The following is a 24,754-nucleotide window of genomic DNA, read 5'->3' as shown; positions in this document are numbered from 1 at the left end:
CCACAGGTGAGCTCACAAAATTGCATAATTCTAATCTCTTCTTTTGGTTATGATTACTTTCAGCAGTTGTGTCGAATTAGCAGCGGGAAAAAAGGTGCAATTTTTCGGATCGGCTCACCTCCGGCGGAGGAAAACATTCCAACATGACAGCACTTGGAGAATCAAATTGGAAACGTCCAATTGGATCGACGGAGATGGTAAACATCCTCAACCAGATCAAAATTGTTGCTGGATGGGAAAGAACAGGTGTTTTGTTTAGATAAGTGAACTAAATTTCTCTTCCAATTGGAGAGTAGATACTTTGTTTTGGCATTTATTTATTTTTAGGAGGGCTTCAGATCAGCGGCTGAAAACACACCAATTGGTTTACCAGATTCATCGGCAAGCTCATAGGAACTGGTTCCGATTCTGGCCAGCACGGTACAGGGCACATAGCAAGGACCTAGCTTGGCGTTGTATTTGTCGATGGCCGATGATTGACGGAAATTTCGTTTGAGGACTTTTTGACCCACGGAGTAAACGGGGGCCTTCTTCGGGTGACGAAGGTTGTAAATATTAACGTTCTTTTCGTTTTGTTTACGAAGGTTTTTGCAAACAAGGTCCTGAATAAAGTTATCAATGACTGTTTTCTTTTTTTAGCCGGTTTTCTTCAGAGATATCTTCATTATCCCGATCGATTCGATGTTGATTCCCGGTTTCAACGATTTCGTGACCGTAGATAGTCATGTAAGGAGTGAATTTCGTGGCAGTGTGGGGGGTGTTGTTTAAAGCACACTCGATTTCTGACACTCGAGTGTCCCACAAAGTTTTGTCGGTGCGAACATAAGTCCTAATACAGGCATTTATCGTCCTATTGAGACGCTCGGTCGGATTAGACTGGCTATGATGCCTTGAGTTTGTCCAATGTTGAATCTCATATTTCTCCAGAAGCTTTTTGAATTCTTTGGATAGGAAAGTGGACGCATTGTCCGAGATGAGATACTCTGGAGCAGAATACCTCCTGAACCAACTTTCTTCTAAGATTTTACACACTTGTGGAGTAGAAATTTTTCTAACCGGAAACAGAAGACAAAATTTGGAGAATAGGTCCATAATTACAAGCAAGTGACAGTTGCCCTGCTTGCTGCGAGGCAACGACTGTATAAAGTCCAACGCAATAATTTGGAACGGTTTGGTCGTTATTCTCTGGTGTCCAACTGGTGGATACTGTGCCCTATTTGCCGGTTTGGATTCCTTGCAAATGGAACACTTTTGTATATGGAGCCGAATCTCTTTGGACATCTGCGGCCAGTAGTATTTCTTCTGAATCTTGGCCAGCGTTTTTTCGAATCCGAGGTGCAACGCGTTATCGTGTTCCTCGACTAAAACTTTCTCTCTCAGATCTGTGGGAACACAGATCTTCCACTCAAACTGATAATCAATCTGGTCGTGGGGGGCAGCTACAAACTTCTTTAGAATGCCTTCTTCAAGTTTGAAATCCTTAAAATTTTCTGGGTTGTCGGTTATGGCTTGGACCATTTGGGTGTACCAGTCGGTCTTCTGCACCTCTACTTGAAGCTCCTCTATGGCCCTGGATAGAGCATCTGGGACCACGTTATCAACTCCTCGGCGATGTTTGATATCCATCTCGTGTCTCTGGAGCTCAATGCTCCATCGACAGAGACGGGAAGAAGTTTTCCAGCTGCTTCTCATTATATAAGTGAGAGCAGAGGCGTCGGTAAAAACGATAAACTTTGTCCCCTCGATGTAGCAGCGAAATTTGTCGATCGATTTGATCACGGCCAGACCTTCTTTTTCGGTGGCACAGTATCGCTGCTGAGTGGTTCCCAACTTTTGAGAAAAGTAGGCCACTGGTTTGTCCACACCATCGTAGGATTGGGTGAGTACCCCCGCAATGGCCGCATCGCTGGCGTCGCAGTGAATACAGAAGGGCTTGGTGAAATCTGGGTTTGTCAAGATAGGAGAGCTAATCAATAGTTCTTTTATTTTGACGAACGCCGTTTCAGCCAGGGCATTCCATCTCACGCTTTTCGGTTTATCCTTGAGGAGATCCGTAAGAGGACGTACAATGTCACTATAGTTAGAAATAAATCTTCTATAGTAATTGCACATCCCTAAGAATCTCCTTAAGGATTTCAGGGACCCCGGCCGTTCAAAATTCACTATCGACTCTACGCGTTCCGGGTTTGGTCTCAAACCACTTCTGCTGAGTATGTACCCTAGATATGGTACCTCGGCAACACAGAATTTGGATTTGGCCACATTAATAGACAAATTAGCGGCCTTAAGTCTTGAGGCTACTTCCCTAAGCTTCTCCAAATGCTGCTCGAACGTGTCGCTGACGATAATAATGTCGTCTAAGTAGACGAACACGTTCGGTTCGAGTTCACTGCCCCCTAGCACTCGGTCCATTAGGCGTGACAAAGTCGCCGGACTGTTCACCAGACCGAAGGGCATTCTTGTGAACTGGAACAGGCCACGTCCTAGCACCGAAAACGCGGTATATTTCCTACTTTTGGGGTGCAAAGGAACTTGAAGAAATGCCTTCGATAGGTCAATGGTTGAAATGAATCTACAGGGTCCTAATCGGCTGAGTATTCTGTCGGCATGTGGGAGGGGATAAGAATCTCGGACTGTTCTGTCGTTTAGCTTACGAGCATCCAGACACAATCTTACGGTACCGTCAGGTTTATCTACCGGCACCAGTCGTAAAGCCCAATCGCTGTACGATTTTTCAATCACTCCTGCCTTCAACATATTGTCCAACTCTTGTTCAATCTGTTGTTGGCGTTTAGGGGAGGTTGGAAAAGGGTTGATCCTAACTGGGGGTTGTTTTTTGGACTCATCCGTTAGTTCAATGCGATGTGCAATTAGGTTGGTTTGGTCAAGGACTCCTTCTACCGTGGGATCAAACAGAGCTACCACACGGTCTAGTTCCTGCTGTTGTTCAGGGGTAATGATTATACTCTCTGAGATGCCTTCGATCTCTTCGATCTGGGGACTGGTTACCGTGGGCACAATACCAAAGGCTGACCAAAAATCAGTGCCAAGAAGGAGTCTTCTCTTAAGGGACGGAATTACCAGAGCACAAATTAGCTTGGTCATCCCGTTGAAAGTGACAGGGAGATTTACGTAGCCTTGGACATCCAGTGTCTGTCCGCTGGCAGTCGTAACGTCTATGTTTGTCTTGTGAATTTTCAGTTTGCAAGCTTCTAAGATCTTGCTAGCTCCAATTCCCAAAATGGAACGGTTAGCTCCACTGTCCAACAGGCCGACGATGGGTATCCCGTAGATGCAAATCTTTACAAAAGGTCGATCATCTTGTGATACCTTAAAGATATGTTCATTAACTTCTAAATGGGTGGTATGTACATATTCTTGAGGGTCTACTTTTCGGTAGCCTTCCTGGAAAAGAGTTATTGGTAAATCTACAAAGTTGTGGGGGTTTTCAGGCAAATTTTGACCAGCCTGCCCCTTCAGACGGTCTACTGAGCGTTTTTTGTGCAGTATGGACAATTTTTAGTATCCACGTTGAGGAAACCACAGCGTGCACAGAATTTGTGGCGAGGACGATCACACTCTTTCTGGTGATGCCCCATCAAACGGCAATTAAAGCACATTCCCTCAGTGGGTGGACGGTAATTGTCCACTAACATTTTCATCACGTCTGGCGTCTTCGGAGGCTTATTTCCGGATTCGGTAGGTGTGTTAAGAGTCTCTCGGGGTTTCTTCGGGGGTTTTTCATCTTCCGACAGATCGGTTTTCGCGGATCTATAAAAGTTTCTCGTTTTTACGAATTTCTTTTCGTTTTCCGGTTTTGATTTCGATTTTGTTCCGGTGCGTATTTCACTAACGTTAGCACGGTTTCGCGTCGACTCTTCCGCAATCGTATTGTATTTGTACCAATACGTGGCGTCTAATTTACGACCGAATCGCTTAAGGTCCGCGAGATTATCTATATTAGACGCGACCGCGTGTCCTTTATAGTCCGATCGCATATTACGGAAAACGATCTCAAACTTTTTTCCCTCTGATACCGGTTTAGTCAGAGAGTTAAAGATTTTCTGCATTTCATGCAGATAATCTTGAAACTTCTCTTTCGACCCTTGCTTTCTGGAAATCGCGCGAATCTCTGACACATGGTCGTGGTCCGGACTTAGAAATTCTTTTTTCATTTCCCTAACTAAATCGTTCCACGATTCAAACTCCTCATTCTCGATTCCTGTCATAAACCAAGTCTTAGCTGGACCATGGAATAGGTAAATAGCTGACCTGAATAGCTCCTTCTTCGAAATGTCTTCCGATTTCGCGAGAAACTCGGCCTCCCGTATGAAACGCATTAATCCTTGCCCGTTGTCCTTCCCGTCATAGCGGAGGTTCCACTCCGACACGGGTCGGGACTTCCGGATTACGTTACGGCTACGCTTCTTTTTCGATTTACGCGCACGCGAATTGTCACTCGAGGAAGTTGACGAGCTTTCACTACCGTCGGAACTGGCATTCGAATCGTCTGGACCGGATTTGTACGAATCTAACCGGAATCGCCTAAGTATTTGTTCTTCATCTGCCCGTGACAAATTAGATCCACCCGCCGCAGTCGATTTTAAATTTCTACGCGAACCTACCCCAGAATTTTCACCTATTTTTCCGGATAGCCCTTCTGACCTATTGTTCGTGGCTGGAGACTTCTGATTATCCGGTTTTGAAACCTGAGAAATGCTCATGTTAGAAAGAGACTGAACAATCTCATTCAATATCTCAGTACGAACCGCTGGGATTGTTGAAAAAAGCGAAAAATAGTCGTTCATCAGTTTCCGTATAGAACATTTCAATTTGTCCAAGTCCTCAAGATCATTGTCCTCATCCGCTAATTCCTGAAGTCGGGCACAACGAACAAAATAGTGAATTAGTCTGGTTTTCAACGTATCTTTGATCCCATCGAATGGAACCTTGTTCTCTAATATTTCCCTAATGGAGAGAACATTAGCATCTACCAAATGAATTTCTTGATCTATAGACCGATCACAACGTGTGAGATCGATGTCCGGTGCATTTGAACCTTTCTCTTCCTTAAGGCGATCTCTCAAACGCCGCCGCAATGCTGCTTGAGTATCCTTTGCTTCAAATTGTACTGCTCTAATTAACAACTCATGTTCTAGTTCCTGCCTCTCAAGGTGGTGAACTAGTAGGCTTGAGTATTGGGTTTGGATTTCAAGATCCATTTTTGAATCACTCTATTCAGCTGAATCGTTAGGAGAACGATTGAAAAAAATAAACGAATGTTTTTCCTCCCGTGGTAGGGAAAGATTGGAAAATGTAATTGGATTTTACAATCCTTTTAGTTGGGCGCCAATTGAAACTCTCTAGGTAATGTAAATAGGAATTCAGGGTCGTTATTCCAATAGGAACGAAGTTCCCCTTTTCCCCCACAGGCTGGGAGTAACTCACTGAACGGTAGGAACGCAAGCAAATGAAACACTTGTCCACAGGGGTGTTACATGCAACCGCTACGAACGTACCTACCAAGGTCTTTCCACACAAGAGGTCTCACAAGTCTAACGGAAAAAGCATATTTAAAGCAAACCAAAGGAGAACGAGGCTTGATGGCTCCCTTTTGTGCCCGGAGGAAACGTAAGTGAACCAGTAACCTTATTAAATCAAGGATGCGCTTTTGTAAAATAAAAATAGCGATCACCTTCATACATTTTACAACATTCTGGGTTTATTCGCCCATTATTGGCCCTATAGGACGTCACACAATGATAGGGAGTACTTGCCGAAGGCATCGTCATGCCTGAAGGTGTTGCGACTGCTGGATGGGCGGGAAGCGGGTGGTGCTCGGTTGGTTTGCCCGCCAGATGGGACGGGGCTGGTGGTGAGTCCTCTGAACGACCGCCGGGTGAGGCGGGAAAGGTGGTGAATCTTCTGAACGACCGCCGGGTGAGGCGGGAAGGGTGGTGAATCTTCTGAACGACCGCCGGGGGTGGCGGGGCGATGGTGAACCTTCTGAACGAGTGTACTGGCCAGCAAGTGGCCCGACACGATGAAACTGAGGAGCCAAGCAGGCGAGCCGATGCTCCGGCACTGCTCTCGGGGCTTCACGGACGGAGAGGTGTCACTGATGGCTTGCGGAGGGTATCGACCAGCGATGGCCGATCCAAAATGGCCGGAGGATGTCTATGGCCGATCCCAGAACTCCAGGCGGTTGGCGCGGATCTCTTCTGCACAACTTCGGGGTTTTTGGACGTCCACAATAGCGAGTGGTATCACTGGTGGCGCGCTGGGGTTACCAACCGGAATGGCGTCGGAGTATTCCTGGGAATTAGGCCGGAAACAAAAGAAAAAAGGCCCTGGTGTGGACCTTTTTTCAGCTTATTCTTCTTCTTAAACTACTAACAATAGCTCTTCACAATAGCTTGACAATAGCTTATTGTCGAATCTAATTATTTTTCTTTTCACCACTACTTCAAATTTCTGTGACTATTTTCTAGCACACTATTTTATTCTTGGGAAAATTTGGAATTAAGCACGGCGCGCACTACTAATTGTCCAAAGGTTGTGACAGAAAAGAGGCTTTTTCCGTGTTGACTGAGTAGTTTTATTAGTTGGTGGAAATTCGGAGGGCAAATTTCGTAAAGATACGAAGTTTGACGTTTCAACAACCTCCTACCTTGGTATGTAATGTCTTGTCGAAATACATTAACGACCTCTATTTGTGATTTTGTTTGAGTGTTCAAGCGTTTGTTTCGCTGCGCTCGAACCGCTTACAACAAATTAGTCCGAGTTGTGAGTGAAGGGGAAAGAGGAATCGTGAGCGCTTCACCTGTCAAATAGACATGTGAGAACCGGCACTCATCCTTCGTCTGAATTTGTATACACGGTAAAAAACATTATTATAATGTGACTTGTGTTGGAGGCAACAAGTGGAATATTTGTGACCATCGGTTACATATCTTTGTTGTACATTATTTCCAGACATAAAGACGTTCAATGTTTTAGACAAAAAAATGGAACCGAGCCCTAAGAGAGATAGAGCTCTTGGCGCGAACCATTTTGACACTTGTTTATTTACATTTTGTATGGCGCACTGCCCGGCGCATGGGCTGTCGGCGCACCAGTTGTTGGCCGGTATGCGGATTTCAGAAAAGATTCGCAATAATGAATAAGTGCGGTGAAGACACCGGAACGATCTGACGCCAAATAGACGAGTGCACCGATGAACTGAATTCATCGCGGTCCGAGAATTTTGACACTACAGCGGGGTCGTTCCCAATCAGAATTGTTCAATTCTGATTGGAAATCTTTCACTTCTGATTGGAAGCGACCCCGCTCTAGTGTCAAAATTCTCGGACTGCGATGAATTCAGTTCATCGGTGCACTCGTCTATCGCACTTTTATTTGAGATTCCGCACTTCATCGTCGCACTTATAACCGCGCAATGCGCAATATTTAGTGTGAATTATTCAAGTGCTACCCTGATAAAAAGTATCATAAAAATACGATAAATTTTATTGTTACAACACCATTTTTTCGAAAAATATTCACCATTAAACATATTGTAATTTACACAACACACTCACCATCACCCCTATTGTTCTATACCATTCGGCGAATGGTAAATGGCACTTTTACAATAAAAAATGGTGGTCGTTATGTATCTTAACCATAAAATTTTGAGAAAAATTTCATACACTTTTTCGCGAAAAACAATAGAATGTATTGTGTTTTTATGAGACATTTTTAGGGCAATTTTCAAAAGATAACAATATATCTTAATGTTTTTTCATTGTTCTTACAATACAAATACAATTAATTGAATGGCGTCAAATGAATCGTTGTTACAATAAAAATACAATAATATTTTTTGTTATTTGTAAGCAGTTTTCGCTTTTGAAAATCCATAGAATTTATATTTCCCGCTAACATTTATATCCAGCATTTACGAGCACTAACGTCCGCCAGAATGATATGCACATTTTATGATAAGAATCCAACACTCTGATGTCTGTCTGGTATGTATTGCTTGGCAGCTGTTGATAAGATCTATCTTCACTCTTTTCAAATAACTGCCAAATATCACAAGTCAGACCTCAGGTCGTATGATCCATACCATAAATCGTTCACAATTCATGTGGCCATTAATATCTGTAAATGCTGGAGAAAAATGTTACCGAGAAATATGAATTCTTTGGTTTTTCAAAGGCGAAATCTGTTTACATAACAACAAATATTATTGCATGTTTATTTTAAAATCGGTTCAATTGACCCCATTAAACTAATTGTATTTGTATTGTTATCAATGGTAGTTTACTATTTACTAGATTCCTTTAATTTATTGGAAAACATTAGAAAAATCATTGTTCATCCACAGACAAACAGACGTAACACTCTGATAAATCCCATCGTACACCGATTTAACGGCCAATTTAAAAATTTGATAGTTGGCCAACTGACCACTCGTGGCGCTCGCATCGTTTTTGTTCGAGTTTGACGTTTGCCCACTACCGCCACCTAGTCGATGGTCGGCCAAACTCGGTTCTTTTAGCATTGGGCGAACATATTCCCGTGACTAGATTTTGAATCGAAGAATGTTCGAAGTGTTACGTCTGTTTGTCGGTGGTTCATCTTTTTCTTGTCTTAACATCCTCACTTGGCTAAACCTGCTTTTCCGCTAGTTTTCTATAAGTACTTCCTCAGTTATTCATTGAGAGCTTCCTCTGCCAACACGGCTTGACGTCTGTCAGTTTTAGCGAATAACATTCGATAACCGAAACATCTACTGTACTCACATTTAAAACGAAAACTATAAAAAATATGCCAAGTGATTTTGTATTTGATTATACAAACATGGATCCATGCAACAATAATACTTATTGTTATTTATTTGTTACAAATTGTTTTTAAGTGTTATTGAGAAATAAACTCTTTTTCAATAAAAAGTCCATGAGAACTTTGCAGGCACTTTTGCAACTATTTAAAAACAACTTAAATTAATTTTTACTGATAGTAACTTTAAATTATTATAAAACTATTGAAAAACAATCGAATCAATCAGTCACTAATAAAGCTAATGTTCACTTATTGTACGAACTATATGGGCTTGATTTCTATTGTAAAAAGTAACAATATATCTACTATGTGTTTTATTGTGAACAATAAAACCAGTCATTTGTTAATAATATTTACCATGTAATGAATGGTAATTTTTTATCCGGGTAATCAGTTGATATCACAGTGCAGATTTTTTACCGTGTGAGGATTCATTCGGTGTACGGCGGGGATTTTCGTTCAGTGTAAGAATCGAATGCGTCAGCGTCACAGGTCACAGTCGTTTGTTTATTTATGTTTTCGTCGTCGGATCAATCGGATTCGTGTTTCAGCTGTTACAAATTCAAGTAATTTTGAGTTGAAGTTTTAAAAATGGTTAACAGTTGCGTTCTCAAATGTGGAACGCACAGATTCGGCGATAATATCGGTTTTTACTCCATACCAACGGTGCATAAAAGAACCGACGAAAAATCGCGTAGGTTGATGCTGCACAGGAGATCGATCTGGTTGAAAGTTTTGAACCTCAGGAATCCACCTCTGCATAGTCGTGTATGCGGCCGACACTTCGTTTCTGGCAAACCTGCATCTTTTTATGAGGTTCACTCAGTGGACTGGATACCGAGCCTTCATCTTCCCGAAAATCACTCAAGCCAGTCGGATGTACCGGACCCGAAAATACCTAGGTATGAGGAGGAGCAAAATGATGTTCATGAGGGTAGTCCGGTTGCATCGTCATCGTCGGCAAGCAGCGCTACTGTCCCTACGCTCTGGAATCCACTTGACCGTGTACCGCAGGATCAGGATACCGTTCATCAAAGGTAAGGTCGAAGCTGATTTAGTTACACTCCCAATGAGATTCTATAGTCCCATGTTAGTTAGTTCAATAATGCCAATGGCATAATAATTCCAGTTATCCCAATTACGTAAACGAACCGACGAATTCCGGATACCCCTTGGAAATGGCCTCTGTTCCGTCTATCGACGATGGTTGTCGACTTTGTTTGAATCCATTTGTGGAAAGTCATAGTACAATCGAAAGTCCTATGCTGAGGGAACAGATGGAGAAGGTTTTCAATTTTCCGGTAAGTAACCCGAAGTCAACATTTAACCAGACCATATAACAACAGACAAATAACGTTACACAGATATAAACGTCCTGTTTCTTGTTTAGGTAATATGTATTGTGTTAAACACAGAACACCTGATTTTTTTTCTCCATGCAGGTCGAGTTCAAAGCCGGATTGAGTTCCAGCGTTTGTGAAAACTGCGCGGACACTATCACTGAGTTCTTCCGATATTCGGAAAAAGTGCGCGAAAATCAGGAAGTATTGAACGCCGAACACTCCAATTTCGAAACAAAATCTGGCGCATATCGACCGTCGTGTATGTCGTGGGACACCCAGATTAAGACCGAAAGCAATGATTCGCGTGAATCTAGTCCAAAAATGTATTCAACTGATATGCCGATGGATAGTCAGCTGAAACAGGAACAATTTATTGCGGAACCATCCGTGAAAAAGCATGTGAGCACTCAAACAGGGGATGAATCGAATGAAACGCCAAAAGAAGTGCTTCCAGTATTCAAGGAAGATGCACTAGATACATATCTGAGACACTATTTCGCACTGACTTGCGATCTTTGTGATGCCAGTGTTGATAACTTTACACATTTACGCAGCCATTTCCAAAATGAACACCAGCGTAAAAACGCATATATAAAATGCTGCGGCATTGTTTTCCACGAGAAAAGTCGCCTCGTAGATCACCTGCGCCATCAGACTCACTACGTATGTCCACAGTGTAAAAAGCAATTCAAATACAAAGCAGCTTTAACAGCGCATCAGAGGAACATCCACTGCAATCAGCAGCCTACACAGCATACCATCAACTGTAACCAGTGCATCAGTCATTTTTCGAACGAAGAAAATTTAAATTCGCATATTGACGAGGTGCACAAGAACAACGGAAAACGAAAGTGTACAATCTGCAACCAGTTGGTACATCTTGCATTATATCAACAACATATAGACGAAGTCCACAGAACCGAGGAAGATGATACAGGTGTGCACAAATGTGGTAGCTGTACGCGATTTTTCAAGCGTAAGTCTTTCCTCGAGGCACACATGAAACGCTATCATTACGGATATCGTAGTTGCAACAAGCATTTTGATGTCCTATTGGTACTAAACAAACACTTAGCTACAGCACATAACGTTGGTTTTTTCTGCCACTATTGCGACAAGTATTTCAATTCCAAAATCCTTTACGAACTACATGTGAAGGTACACCGAGGGGACGAAGCACCACAAATTCTGGGCTCATAATCTGCGGAACACCATTGATTTGGAAGTACAGGGTGCAGCGACGATGGGATGCCCGAAAGAATGCGGCGTTACACTGGATAGGTAAGTGACGATTAATGTGTTTATTCTAGTTTTAGAAATTTCTGTATCGTTTACAGTAGGCTCAGTGTACCAGTTATGGCTATAGTACCGTGATTTCGGGTGAAATTGATCACTTTTCACAGTTTTTGGCTACAGGTTTTTGAATAGTTATCGATATGGTCAAACTCAATGCTTTAAAACAAGTACGACCACGGGTCTCGTCAGTCAACGAGGTTGAAACTTTTACTGCAAATCATATTATTGCAAAAAATATCATTTAAAATAAAAAATCAGAAATTTTAGTTTCGGGGTGAAATTGATCAGTCAGTGAAATGTCTTTGTAAGTGCTGAAAATAAATTGTCCATCTGAATTAACCACCCCAGAATTCGAAAAGCTTTGTAAAACTTATACACGTTTAGTAAATTCTTCATTATTTAAGTTTAAAGTTTAATAAATCTAAAGAAAACGCCTAAAAGTATGCAATTTTCATACTAAACCAGCCATTACTTAAGCAAAAGTACAATTTTTTGCATAAATATCAATATTTATAGAACTTTTTATGACGAAATCGGGTTTAGCGAACACTTGGCATCTATAAACATTTATTTGAATATTTATTCCATGTGCAATACAGCTACAGTAACAAAAGTTTAAAAGTGTCTTTGAAATTCGCCAAACACGCAGTTTCGGAAAATATAAAATTTAATACAGAAATATGTGACTAATTATCTGTAAAACATGTAAACTCATCATTCAATAACCCTTGAGCCAGATGATGGTCATTCTCTACAAATTGTTTTAATTTCAAAGCTTTATTTTTGACAAGTAAAAATTGCCCTCACGTCGATCAATTTCACCCCACTGATCAATTTCACCCGAAATCACGGTACCTCAAATTCGCCATAGTTGATTTTCAACTTTTAACGATGCAAATCATCAAGAAAAAATATGTGAACACGTTCATAAAAGATGATTGCATTCATTCAAATTTCACATTTTGCTCAAATTATGATAGAAATAAATCATTTTCCTCAAAATTTCGGCTTCCTTGCACCCTATTTCGCGATAGTGTACCAGTTATGGCAAATCCCATAAGGAATGCATGTAAATAGTGCGAAGTGGAACCGAAATTAAAAAGTATGTCCATAACTGGTACAGGGTTCCTATCATTGGCACACGCCGTAATAAATAGTAAAAGTGGGTTTGGCTCAGATTTTAAATTTTTCCTGTAAAGTATGAAAACAAATCTATCATTTGACATATCGACGACATTCGTCGGTCTTCTTCTTATTTTTGTAGAAGTAGTTTTCCTTAGGTAGTGCGATAACTGGTACAGGCACCCTAATTGATGTTTTATTAGAGAGGACAGTAAAAAATCGATATTGGATGATTATTTTATTTTGTTCTTTCGTACAAGATAATATCACAGATAAACAGACGTCTCGTCACTAACTTCCCATCGTTAACGATCGGTTAAAATACTCGGTAGTTTATGAATCGCTTGCTTTCTGCTGTCATCTAGTGAGCGATTTGAAAAACACAGAGCGTTTAGTTCTAAACAACTTTTCAAAGTGATTCAACTGTTCATCTGTGATTGATAATACCATTTTGAGATGTTTCTTGAGCACTAATTAGAGCTCCCGTTGAATGCAATAAATAGTATCTAAAATTTAAAATCATCATCAACAGGAATCACCGCGCTCGAGGAATGCAACGCTCTACCAGTTTGATGAAAGAGAAATTCAAGACTAGGTATATTGTTGCCACGCAATGTAATAATGTTCAAGTTTTAGTGTTTAGTGTGTTTTAGTTTTAGACTTGTTTCTTATTATATCCATTTGAAAAAAAAAAGTCAAAATTGTAGTCTACTTTTTAAACGACCTTTTGAAGATTTCTGCATTTAAAAGTAAAAAGAAAATCGTGTCCCTGGGCTTGGTTTATATCTTCCAGGAAGCATTGGTTTTTGGCATACGACCTGTGCTTTGCAGTGTTGATTGGTTGAACTGAATGTAGATTCAATGGTAAATTTTAAAATCAGATAATTCAATCCTCTGATATAGTGATTCCAATTATACTACGGCATAGTGTAACGTATAGATAGTAGAGTAAACATAGATCCGCGGACACCGCTGACTAAAACGTTTCAAGCGTGTAAGTAGTAATTTTCAAGAGTGTGACGGTTGAATATGACGTCATGCGCTCCATTGATGTTGTTCAAATCGTGACGTCATGCTCGTTTGGATACAGATTTTGACAGTTCGTTTGGATACAACGGATTCATCAACACGGATCTATGTTTAAGTGTAACGGTATGTTGTCGAAATCACTTATGTACCGGGAAAATATAATTCCAAGCTGGTGAGAATATTACCACTGAGGGGGATTATGAGCCCAGTCAGACCCTTGATGGGACAATAATGTGGGATAGTATATGGGAATACCATTGAAGGTGGTAATAATCTCCGAGGCTCATGAAATCCGACAGGGCGCGTGCATTAGGCTGCGGATATATGCTAAGGGAGATCAGTAGCATCTGTTTGTTATTAGTAGAACAAAATGCCGTTCTATGAAAACGCAGTGTGAGTGATCTCCTATGGTGTCGTAGTACTATAAATGATCTCATTCTCTGTGAATTCTAACTTTGACTATCTAGTCAGTAAATAGTAAAATTATTAAGATAGCTTAAGAGCTAAACCTTAAAAGCATACATTTTCTAAATATGACAAGGTTTTGAAGACAAACATGAGATGAGTATCAGATTTTAATCTTTTAATGAGTCATTAGCATAATCGTATGTGAGACATAGGGTCATGTCGAGCAATTGATTCAGTACTACAAATCCACGCGGACAATTTCATTACAAACTATTGGTTTTCGTCAGCCTTATGACGGAAAGGCTCAGCTATGCTGCAAATCCATATATTAGAGTCCGTTCATAAAACAGATAGACCGAATATTGACTTCATCTCTCTCCCTCATAAAATTTTGTCCATGCAAAACCAAAATTGCATGAAGTTACAACATCGCCTCTCCTCATGGAGTATATGTGATTTATGAACGAACTCTTAGTTGAATCAAATTAATGGATTTTTATTTCTGGGGCACCCATTGGGTATATCACTTCAATAATACAAATTCTTTTTCTAGGGGGAGCTGCTTACCAAATCTTCCGGTCTATCACATCTTGTTATTTTTATACTCCTGTATATCAATGATCGAGATGTGACACCTGTTGCTGAAAGAGCACTGATTATCTGACGATCCAATTTACCCGGATTGTGTATCTCAGAAGATTATTCCAATAATATTCCGTCAAAGTATCACAAAAGAGTATTGTGAACAGTTTGCTGTATTGACGGAATTGAGTTGATCTCTGAGCTGTAGATACAAGGCCGCAAGTCCCCCTGGCCAGGTGCCAAACTGGTAAGCACTGGGTCATTGTTTATTGTTAGATGTCAGGAGTCTGTGATAGGATTGACGTTGGCATATAATTCATCATAGTAAAATTATTTAGTAGGATATTAATCGAAACAAAATTTAAAGATGTTATAGTAAATAGTAGTAGGTAGTTCATATAACCAATATCTACATAACTTCCTCAATCCTCTTTGTAAGATTTGGTAGATAGTATGACAGCATTGATTGAAACACGAGAGCTCTTTAATCATGTTATTATTCGCATGGTTAATTATTTTATGAACAATAATTTTATTGACGAATCCGATTTAAAATCATTGAATAGTAATTTTTGTTAAACCATATTAAAATAATCACTATCATTATCAATGAATGCTATCCGCTCAAGATCTTCGCTGCATTGAATTTTGAATTACTGGAGGCTTCACTTATCAACAAATTTACAACAAACACGCTATAACAGTATCTAGAGAATCGTGGAGGGTGAGAAACCTGAACTAGTAGCAGTATTCATATAGATTAACAATTGAGGGGGTTAGAAGCAAAGGGGTGTAAGTGACAAAAACCCACTTTTGAGTAAATGAGGTTTAAAGTTTTTGACCAATTTTTCATCCCATACAAAATGTATGGAGTTTCAAAATCAACACAATTTTCTCTGATTTATTGTAATTTTTCCAATCATCGTAGAAACAATCTTAAAAAAGTTCCTGAAAGCTTGAAATCTGAAGAATTTTATGATATGCTCAGCTCAAAATCGACAAAATGGTCACTTACACCCCTTTGATTCTGGGCCCCTCAATTATACTCTATTATTTTCAATCATTGCAACATTATACTAATATGTGCGGGCCGCCCATTTGCGGAGTTGTGCGGCCAATTATTCTCTTTCCATTCCAGAAACGACCGTTTTGAAGCAAGAAGTGTCCCAATGGCCAACACAAACGGGACTTGTCCGAAAAACACAAGATAAGTACAACAATTTTATAATCAGGCACCCAACTCTTTCTACTACTTTGATAATAGATAATGCAATATGCATACTTCAATATCAATTATTTGTTTGTTTGCGCGTTTATTTATGACACTATTGAAGCATTCGTGTCGCCGCGGAATAGTTTACAATTTGTCTTATTTACATTTTTCAATTCATGTTAAAGTATCTAAAACTGCTTTTTTGCAATTTCTCATCGTAATAGGCTGTTTTACCTCACGCAAATCTGACAGGAAAAGGCCTTCTTTCCCACACTAAATAAACAGTGCTGTAATGGTTCATTACAGCACTGATTTGCGTGGCGTAATGAACCATTACAGCACTGTTTTCAGTTTTGATCAACTTCTTGATGCTTTCTGGACGCAGTTTTGAAAAATTGTGATAACTACACAGTATAACCTGCTATGATCAGATATTCTTAAACAAGGCTACAAACATCAGTGAGCAGTTTGATGGAAAAGTTTTGTTAAAAACTATCCTCAAACGGTAATTTATGAAATTGCAAAAAACGTTGTACGCTACTCGGTGCAGAACTCGATTTTTACAGCACTCGTCGTAATTATCCAACTCGGCAAGCCTCGTTGGATAAATGTACGACTCGTGCTGTAAAAATCTTTATTCTGCACCTTGTTGCGTAAACTACTATTACAATTGTGTACGTAAACTTGTATCTTAATTATGTTCATTATTAATAGTAGTCTGATAATCCAAGTCTAGTGATTTTTTTCCCAAGGAATAGAAAGAGTTGGTGTCATAACCAATACAATACTTGAAACTGGAAACTCCTTATTTCCCCCTATGGGTTATAGGGAGGGGCGGGACATTCGAGCCTACTCATCAGTGGAAAGGACTTGCTATGCTAATCGGTTTAGCATAGGGCAGATACAAGACTACTGGTAGGCGTATCGCCCAGCGAAACAACGCAGATTGGCCACGGCCAATAACAGAAACAGAAAATCGTGTTAAGTACTGTTCCTTTGAATTCCACTAAGAATTTGCATCCTTTGACAGATACGTATTTCGACCTCAACTGTAAGGTCGTCTTCAGCGTCTTGTACTTAACTCGACTCATGTCAGTCAAGTACAAGACACTGAACACGACCTTACAGTTGAGGTCGAAATACGTATCTGTCAAAGGGTGCAAATTCTTAGTGGAATTCATACGAACAGTACTTAACGCGGTTTTCCTTTTACTTACAGATATTCCCACAAAAAGCCCAGGTTAATAATCATCATCTGCATTTATGTTTACTAACGATATTTATGTTGATTTTTCTAGGCATAACCTAAAATAATAAAAAATATAGAACAGAATATCAGTAAATACATATACTTACAGTGACATTTTCACTGGTTTTGTCAACTTTTTGAACAAAGAAAAATGGAACTCAGTACGTTATATGTAATTGAAAAGGCCCAAAAAACTTTTGTAAACCTGTTTCTGTTCCTCTAGTGTCTAATCCTATCCAACCTTTTGTACCAGATTGTTGCAAGATGTTTCTTCTTTGTATGTTGATGTGGATTATCAAGTAATAGATCTCCCCAACAGATGGGTCTGGGGTGTAAATCATAATTATCTGAACTGGATTCTCGTCTCGTCTCGTCTCACCCGACTAAAGTCTGTCGTTTCACAATGTTCGCTACTCTGTACACTTGTTACCATTCTTAATTCATGTATCTGCGAAAATTCCATTTATTTTATTTGAATTCATGATGTTTCAGGTGGCGTTGCCATAAAAATTAAACATTTTAACACTATTTTGACAAAAATATTGCTTCGCTTTCAACGTCGCCGAGCATCCTCCCTCTTGATTGCGCTCTCGTATCGAACTAGGAAAGAGAATGAGTAGCATGTCCCCGAGCATGTCGCTTTACGATTTGTCGTCACATTCGTCGAGTGTAGCACAAGCTGAAGACAACTCAGTATTTTGCGACCAAATTCCAAACACTGCTAGCTTCAATCTGTCCAATGTCACAAAAGAGGGAGACACTTCGTCTGCGATCTGAATAAAGCCTGTATCCGCAATAATCGGGACGCAGAAGTACGGCTGTAGCTCTGTAATGAATCGGTAAAATTGACCAAATAATTGACTGAGAACTCCTTGGTGTATGTTTATTATTTGTGCCAAATTTCATAAATACCGATGAGTTACTTTTAACTGTGGATTAAAAACAAACAGACGTGGTATTCAGCATTTAGTACAATCATGACCAATTTTCATTCGCATAATAGATGGTTCTTATACGCTACAGTTCAAAGTTCTGTGATGATAATAATGAAATTTCGTTGGCAGTTATGATACATATAGAGACACTTTCTTGCAAAATTTCATCAACTTTGATCAATTGGTTTGAAAGCTACTGGTGTTGATAGGGATAAGTGTAAGTGAATTTTTTTCGTGTTTTTCATGTACGATGTTTGCCTATTCATAACTTTTGAATTTCCCTGCCAATTTCATGAAATTTTCACAGATGGTAGTTGATTATGAGTATATTATGCCTGCAAAAATTGATGATTATTGGTATAGTACTCCCAATAGTTCAATCGAAAGAATAGAGGGCGCTGACTAATTGGGTTTTTAAATTTAGAAAAATTCAATGATTTTATATTTTTAAACGAAAGAGCGCCTTTTTCTAAGCCACTATGATTTTTTTCAGATTTTTAGAACTTTGTTTTGATACCTAAAACCATTTTCAAAAAGATTTATTCAAATCACCTTTTGACAGCTGGGCAGCTGCTTGACAGCTCCGACCAGTACAAAATCCGACGAGGGGTGATTCGACAAATTGCTCCCATACAAACTTCAAATTGATTTTTAAATAGGTTCCCGGGCTCCAAAATTCATGAAAATTTGGATTTCTGCTCAGTTTGGCGTACAGATTCAGAATATGGGATTATCTCAACATCGCTTAAAAAGCCAATTGCTGTCTGAGGGGCTAAAACCACGTTCAGTCTCAATACATGTTTCGATTATAAAATTGTTGATAGTGTATCGATTGTTTTGAAATTTTGCCTATGCAACAAATGTAGATTGAGAGGTTTGTGTGCAAAATTTCAGCCATTTCCTTGGCCAAATTCAAAAGTTACAATGCTGACAAGCAAAACTAGGGGCTGTACAAAATTCAATGGCGCACATTCTACTCTTTTATTGCTACAACAAAAAGTACTGCACCGATGCACATGAAATTTTGTAGGTGAAATGAACACATCTCAAGATGTTATTAAGCCAAATTTGAGCAATTTTAATGTGTCTATTGCAGAGTAACAGCTGTATTTCTGTTTGTCGAATCGTATGCTGCTTTAAACTCAATGAGCAGATAATGAGTTACCCAACTAACAAAAGTAGCTGCATAAGAGCTTATGGAACATTCGCTTATGTAAAAGTGGTTGATTAAGCTCTTAAACAGCAAAAATGTTAGTTGGGTTATACACCCGAAATTTGTTAGGATTATCCACATCATTCGCAGATTAAACATTTGATCCGTCGTTGATCGGCCTAGGCAATAGAGTTAATAAACTATAGAGGACGAATGTCGCTGCTGTTCCCTTTGTTCTCGTTCGCAAACATCCCGGGTATCTATCTGTCAAACTGCATACTTTTTCGCTTTGACACTTATATCCCTCCCTATCTTCACCAGCAAGAGATGTTGCGGCGGCGACGCCAGCGACATTCTCCCTCTATAGTTTATTACCTCTATTGCCTAGGCCCTTTTATTCAGCGTTGACTGCTTTAACTCGATTGTTACACAACAGAAAGCAAATGACTGAAGCTTATAGCGCTGAAAATGTTAGTTGGGCTGACCGTCGGTGATTGGCCGACGAATTACTGCTCCAGAGGTCTCAGCCTGTTGAACAGGACATGTGACAGTATCTTGGGCGCCAAATTTAAAAGGGTTATCCCTCGGTAATTGGCACATTCTAGTCCCATTTCTTGCAGATTGAGCATATGATGCCACCCTATCAGCTGGTGGCAAGGATGGGATTATTCATTTGCAATCATTTACATTCACTTGCTGTCAAATCTCTTCAGAAACATCGTAGCTCAAATCAATGTATAGAACACATTTTCATTTTTGTTTTACCTAAAACTTCGTAGAACAATATACTAGCGTACCATCAATAATTAAGTCAACAGAAACCAGCAAACGCAACTCTCCACGGCGTGAATGTAATTTACATTCACGGCGTGGAGAGTTGCCTTCACAGCTTGCTCAGGACTTTGGTATGCGTGACCCTAATGCCATTCGGCAAACTTTCAGATAAAACTACAAGGTTAAATTCATCCATACATTGTTTTCTGATAACATACTTCTGAACTGAGATAATAGCAAATGAATGTAATTCTTTGCAAATGAATGATCCCATCCCAGGAGCACAGACAAACAGACGTATCACTTGGAACGAAATGCGATTAAAATCATCGTCACGAAACCATAATCGCCCAATGCTAATTACGCTTTGTTTCGCAAACCTACTGAGTAGATGGCGGTAGTGAGCAAACGTCAAACAGGAGCAAAAACGATGCGAGCGCCATGAGCGAGCGATTTGCGAACTACAGAATATTTGAATTATCCGTTAAAAATGAAACGATGGGAAAAAAGTAGAGTGAGGCGTCTGTTTGTCTGCCACAGGAGCTTCTGCGAAGTCACCTAATGATCATGGAGTTTGTTGAATCCAAAATGCAAGTCGATATATCATTACATAATTAAATATTTGTTCAGTAATCGCAACTTTGCACGTTTCTAACGATTGATTACGATGCGGATGCGCCTTCATATAAACTGCTCATCTTAGAATGATAGCTGAATAACAGCTTATTCAGCCAAAATTTTGAAAGTCTAGCTCAAGGACGTTTTATTAACCGTACAACAAGTAATCTTCATTGTCACGCAAAAATATTCATTTGAAGTCGATAAATTCGCATTATTTTTGCGATTTTTCGCCCATAGAAGATCGTCGTGCAAGTTGTTACGGTTAGTACGACGAATCGACAAATAATGTAGTTCATTGAAAGAAAGTTTTTTTAACAAATGTTGTTATATTTGACTTACTATAAAAGTACACTCATTGCACAATTATGGGTCACTCAAGGAACAACCAATTCATAATATGAATCATTTTTCATACAAAAATAACACTTTCATTATTTTTATGTTATATTCTCTTCATTGAAACTCCTTTTTATTGTTTTATACAAAAATCTGCTTGTAAAATTCACTTTAGGCGGTGAAAATTACTAAAATGTAGGTGAATAATGAAAACCACAATAATGGGTCAAAATTGGCTGTGTAACAATTATGGGTCAATTTGTTGCCTATTATGGGTCACTCAAGAGAAATCGGCTCAACAATAATATGTTGTCTATTTTTTTCAATGAATGATCACTTGTTCTCGATAGATCAACTATAGTAGAATCTAAAACTGGTCTCAAACCTCTTAACTAAGCGTGTTTTCACGATTTGGAATCAGTTTTTAAAATTGGGACAAAATCTCCAACACAACCACCGATAAACGCCTAAAAGTATGCAATGCCCATGAACGCAGAACTGTCAATATTATGCTGCACAAAAAGTGACCCATAATTGTGTGATTTTCGGTGTTCCTTGGCACAATAATGAGTCACTTAAATTTTGCCTGAAATAAGCTTTAATTTGCTGCAGTCACATGAATTTCTACATTTAGAACGTAAATTATACCTCTCTACTGGTATCGATACCATTTCGCACTTAAAAATCACTAAAGCTCGCTTTTACAGAGCTTACGAAAGCAGCTCACGCACTTTCCGCTATTCACAATCGAAGCGTTACCAAGAGCGTTACTTTGACAGCTGGTTTCGAGCCGAACAAAAAATATTGAAAATATGCATGTTTTGACGTATAAGCCCGTGTGCGATACGTATAGTGATACAAAACAAATCAACTTATGTACGAAAAATGATAATGGCTAACAAAAGCTTGCAATTAATTAGTTTTTATCTATTGAAGTGGAAAGTGACCCATAATTGTGCAATGAGTGTACATTAAAAATTTGTACAAAATCCATTTCATCTTGATTCTATTTTCTTTCGATTCAGCCTAACGGTAATTCAACAAGTTGTGTTCAAATTTGGTGGATATCAGACGGGTGATGTTAAGTACCCTTTCGATACTATAGACTGCATCCAGATGTCACGTAAGTGAAGCATCTCACCTATTTCTGTAAAAGATCAAAACAAAAGCAACTTTACAATTATCGTCAGCGGTAGTTGTACATGGTTTATCCTCACCCTTCAGAACTCTGTGAGCTCGAGCTGCCTGCAATTGGGCTTGCCGGGCACATAGAATAGCCCGGATGCATCCTCCGCATATGGGTGTTGAAGTCAATTGGTAACTGCCAATGATTGCAGATATCACATTTTACTCGAGCCTGATCCGTTGATCTGTGTTTCATGTTGACGTGCCTCTCCATGTGCCACTTGTTTTTGTAAATCTTCCCACAATCCTGACATTTATACGGAGGCTTCTCGGGATCATCCTGGGTGCTTGTGTCCGGTTTACATCGTTCCGCTATGTGGCTTTTGATGTGGGTTATCAGATAGCTCCGTGTGCTAAATTTTTCCCCGCAGCATGTTACATACACATTGTAACTATTGTGCACCGTACGGAAGTGGTCACGTAGCAATTGAAAAGTTGGTTCAGTTACATTGCATATGTAGCAGGTCAAAGTGAAGTGTTTGCCAATAAACCGATCTTCTATTTCCCGTCTTGTTTTCAATATAAATAGTTTCAAACCATCGGGGATCGATTTTTCGGCTCCTATGGGCTGTTCCTGATTCTGTTCATCTTTGATATGACTTTCTTTAATATGGTTTATAAGTTGGCTTCGTGTGCCGTATTTTTTCTTGCAGCATGTCACATATACATTGTAACTGCCGTGTGCCAGGCGAAAATGGTTACGTAAACTTTCGAAAGTGGGTTTCGTTTCTTTACACAGATGGCACTTCAGAATGAAGTGTTGGCTGATGAATTGATCCTCTTGCTCTCGTCTTGCTGTCATTTTCAACATTTCTCCTTGTTGCTGACTTTTAAGCTGATTATCATGATTTTTTATGTGGCTTATCAGATTACCACGCGTTCCAAATTTTTCTTCGCAACATGTTACATACACATTGTAACTGTTATGCGCTGTACGAAAATGATCACGCAGCATTAGAAATGTTGGTTCTACCACTTTGCACAAATGACATGTCAAGGTAAAGTTTTCACTGAGAAATTGATCCTCCTCTTCTCGTCTGGTTTTTACTTTTAACAGTTGTATGGAACTCTCTGACGATCGATCATTCGAATTATCTTCATATGAGCTACTTAGCTGATCTCTTTTCGGTATCTTTTCTGTTTCAGCTTCATCGCTTCTCGCTTCGATTTTGACATCTTCACATTCGAACTCGTTATACCATTTAGCGACTTCCCGTTCCTCTTCTGATAGCTCTTCAATTTCCATCGCATTAATAGTGGATTCCAGTTTGATGTTTTCACATTTGAAATCGTAATTCAGTAATGGTTCGCCTTGTTCTTGTTCCGATGGTTCTTCGATTACCGCCTCACCACTATTCGATTGAAATTTGAAGTTGTCGCATCCGTACTCGTAATTCAAGTCATCTTCCGGTAGCTCTACATTTTCCGCCTCTCCACTGCTCGATCCGACTTTCATATCTTCATACTGGAGCTCGTGGTTCAATGTAGTGTCGTCATGTTCATCATCCAGTAGACTTCCAACTTCGGGTTCATCATCGCTATTCGATTCATGTTTAATACCGGATTCAAATCCGTGGCTCAATACAGGCTCTTGATCAGTTGAAAGTTTGAAATTGCTTGTAGAGTTGGCTTGTAACTCATCTGCGATATCTTTGTGGTTCTGATCCTGTGCGATATTTTCATTATCGATTGGTTCCTGTTTTACTCGCTTCCTGATGAGGACTTCCTGGTTATTTCGTACCTTTTCCGAGTACTGGTAGAACTCGGAAATCGTATACCAACAACCTCGGCACACACTGGAGCTGAGGCCCGTTTCGGTTATGATCTACATATGAGTGGAGAAAATACGAATTAAAATGTATCTGAATCATAAGTAGGTATAACTAACATGATTCAACAAGAACTAGTTTTATCCACTCACCGGAAAGCTGAAAACCTTCTCCAGCTGCTCTTTCAGCTCTGGATTTTCAATCCAAGTGAAACACTCGGCGAAAGTATCCAAACACAAGCGACATTCTTCGGTTGGTTGCTCCGGTGCCATTCTAGGGCCCGAGTAGATATAAAGTTCTCCAAACGATTGAAACCTATTAAAGTGTAAATTGTTTTGTTTTTAAAACCATGTAAAAACTAGTAGGGGGCACAAGATACTGATAGCTCATGTCGTTTTCATACCTAATAAACCATAGATTCCTCAATGCAGTCTCACGAACACCATAACAGGATCAATCTTTTTTCATGAAACTTTCCAAAGTGATGCAGAAACATCGATGTTTGTCCAAAATCATTTGAGATTGTGATAAATATGAATTTAACAATCAATCGTAATGTTGAATTAGAGTTTTATTTATGTTATGGCTGTCATCATATTAAAGCGTTTGACAGTTACATACCACCGCAGGAAAACTGGCAAACATTCTACTACTACATATACGGTGGATAAAAGGCTTTTAAATTTTAGTACAATGATTTTGTACACGGAAAACTGCATAAAATGTGCAACAAGCAAGCTATTTTTGTATATTTTTATTCATTTTTTTATTTATCTTTTATATTGCATTTAGTTCACCACTGGACTGCGCACTGAGTCTTCATAAGTGCGAAAACGTAAATAAATCTGCGCGATTGCATCAAATCAAATTGATGTCTTCGGCGCACTATTTCTTCGATGTATGCTGAATA

At 39.5% G+C, this 24,754-nt stretch overlaps 3 protein-coding genes across 3 annotated transcripts in view; 1 reads left to right on the top strand and 2 right to left on the bottom strand.

Moving 5' to 3' along the window:
• LOC109623139 (uncharacterized) overlaps window positions 1–24,754 on the bottom strand; it is an 86,511-nt gene that overhangs the window by 17,892 nt on the left and 43,865 nt on the right. The window contains exons 9-17 of the mRNA XM_062848673.1: window positions 23,997–24,159; window positions 23,186–23,900; window positions 5,778–6,125; window positions 4,273–4,531; window positions 3,666–3,771; window positions 2,233–3,330; window positions 1,099–2,040; window positions 371–530; window positions 119–228 (exon numbers count right to left, since the gene is read on the bottom strand). Of these exons, the coding sequence (XP_062704657.1) occupies window positions 119–228; window positions 371–530; window positions 1,099–2,040; window positions 2,233–3,330; window positions 3,666–3,771; window positions 4,273–4,531; window positions 5,778–6,125; window positions 23,186–23,900; window positions 23,997–24,159 (3,901 nt within the window). The remainder of the gene's footprint in view (window positions 1–118; window positions 229–370; window positions 531–1,098; window positions 2,041–2,232; window positions 3,331–3,665; window positions 3,772–4,272; window positions 4,532–5,777; window positions 6,126–23,185; window positions 23,901–23,996; window positions 24,160–24,754) is intronic.
• LOC109623138 (zinc finger protein 888) lies at window positions 9,307–13,240 on the top strand. Its single transcript, XM_062854190.1, has 4 exons — window positions 9,307–9,866; window positions 9,959–10,130; window positions 10,272–11,453; window positions 13,123–13,240. The coding sequence occupies exons 1-3, from the start codon at window positions 9,421–9,423 to the stop codon at window positions 11,370–11,372; spliced, it is 1,719 nt and encodes a 572-aa protein (XP_062710174.1). The 5' UTR covers window positions 9,307–9,420; the 3' UTR covers window positions 11,373–11,453; window positions 13,123–13,240.
• Window positions 21,872–24,430, bottom strand: LOC109623137 (zinc finger protein 652). The gene is made up of 4 exons (XM_062854189.1): window positions 24,248–24,430; window positions 23,997–24,159; window positions 22,108–23,900; window positions 21,872–22,037 (listed from the first exon to the last, which is right to left on the bottom strand). The coding sequence occupies exons 2-4, from the start codon at window positions 24,114–24,116 to the stop codon at window positions 22,028–22,030; spliced, it is 1,923 nt and encodes a 640-aa protein (XP_062710173.1). The 5' UTR covers window positions 24,117–24,159; window positions 24,248–24,430; the 3' UTR covers window positions 21,872–22,027.

Source organism: Aedes albopictus, chromosome 2 (assembly GCF_035046485.1).
Source record: "Aedes albopictus strain Foshan chromosome 2, AalbF5, whole genome shotgun sequence".
NCBI lineage: Eukaryota > Metazoa > Arthropoda > Insecta > Diptera > Culicidae > Aedes > Aedes albopictus.
This window is presented reverse-complemented; position numbering and strand designations above follow the sequence as displayed.

Bases quoted from the DNA above. Each gene is read 5' to 3' on its own strand.
- LOC109623138 (XM_062854190.1), top strand. From the start codon at position 9,421: ATGGTTAACAGTTGCGTTCTCAAATGTGGAACGCACAGATTCGGCGAT. The intron at 9,867-9,958 runs GTAAGGTCGAAG...TAATAATTCCAG, and splicing joins CAGGATACCGTTCATCAAAG to TTATCCCAATTACGTAAACG. The intron at 10,131-10,271 runs GTAAGTAACCCG...TTCTCCATGCAG, and splicing joins AGAAGGTTTTCAATTTTCCG to GTCGAGTTCAAAGCCGGATT.
- LOC109623137 (XM_062854189.1), bottom strand. From the start codon at position 24,116: ATGGCACCGGAGCAACCAACCGAAGAATGTCGCTTGTGTTTGGATACT. The intron at 23,901-23,996 runs GTGAGTGGATAA...ACTCATATGTAG, and splicing joins AGAAGGTTTTCAGCTTTCCG to ATCATAACCGAAACGGGCCT.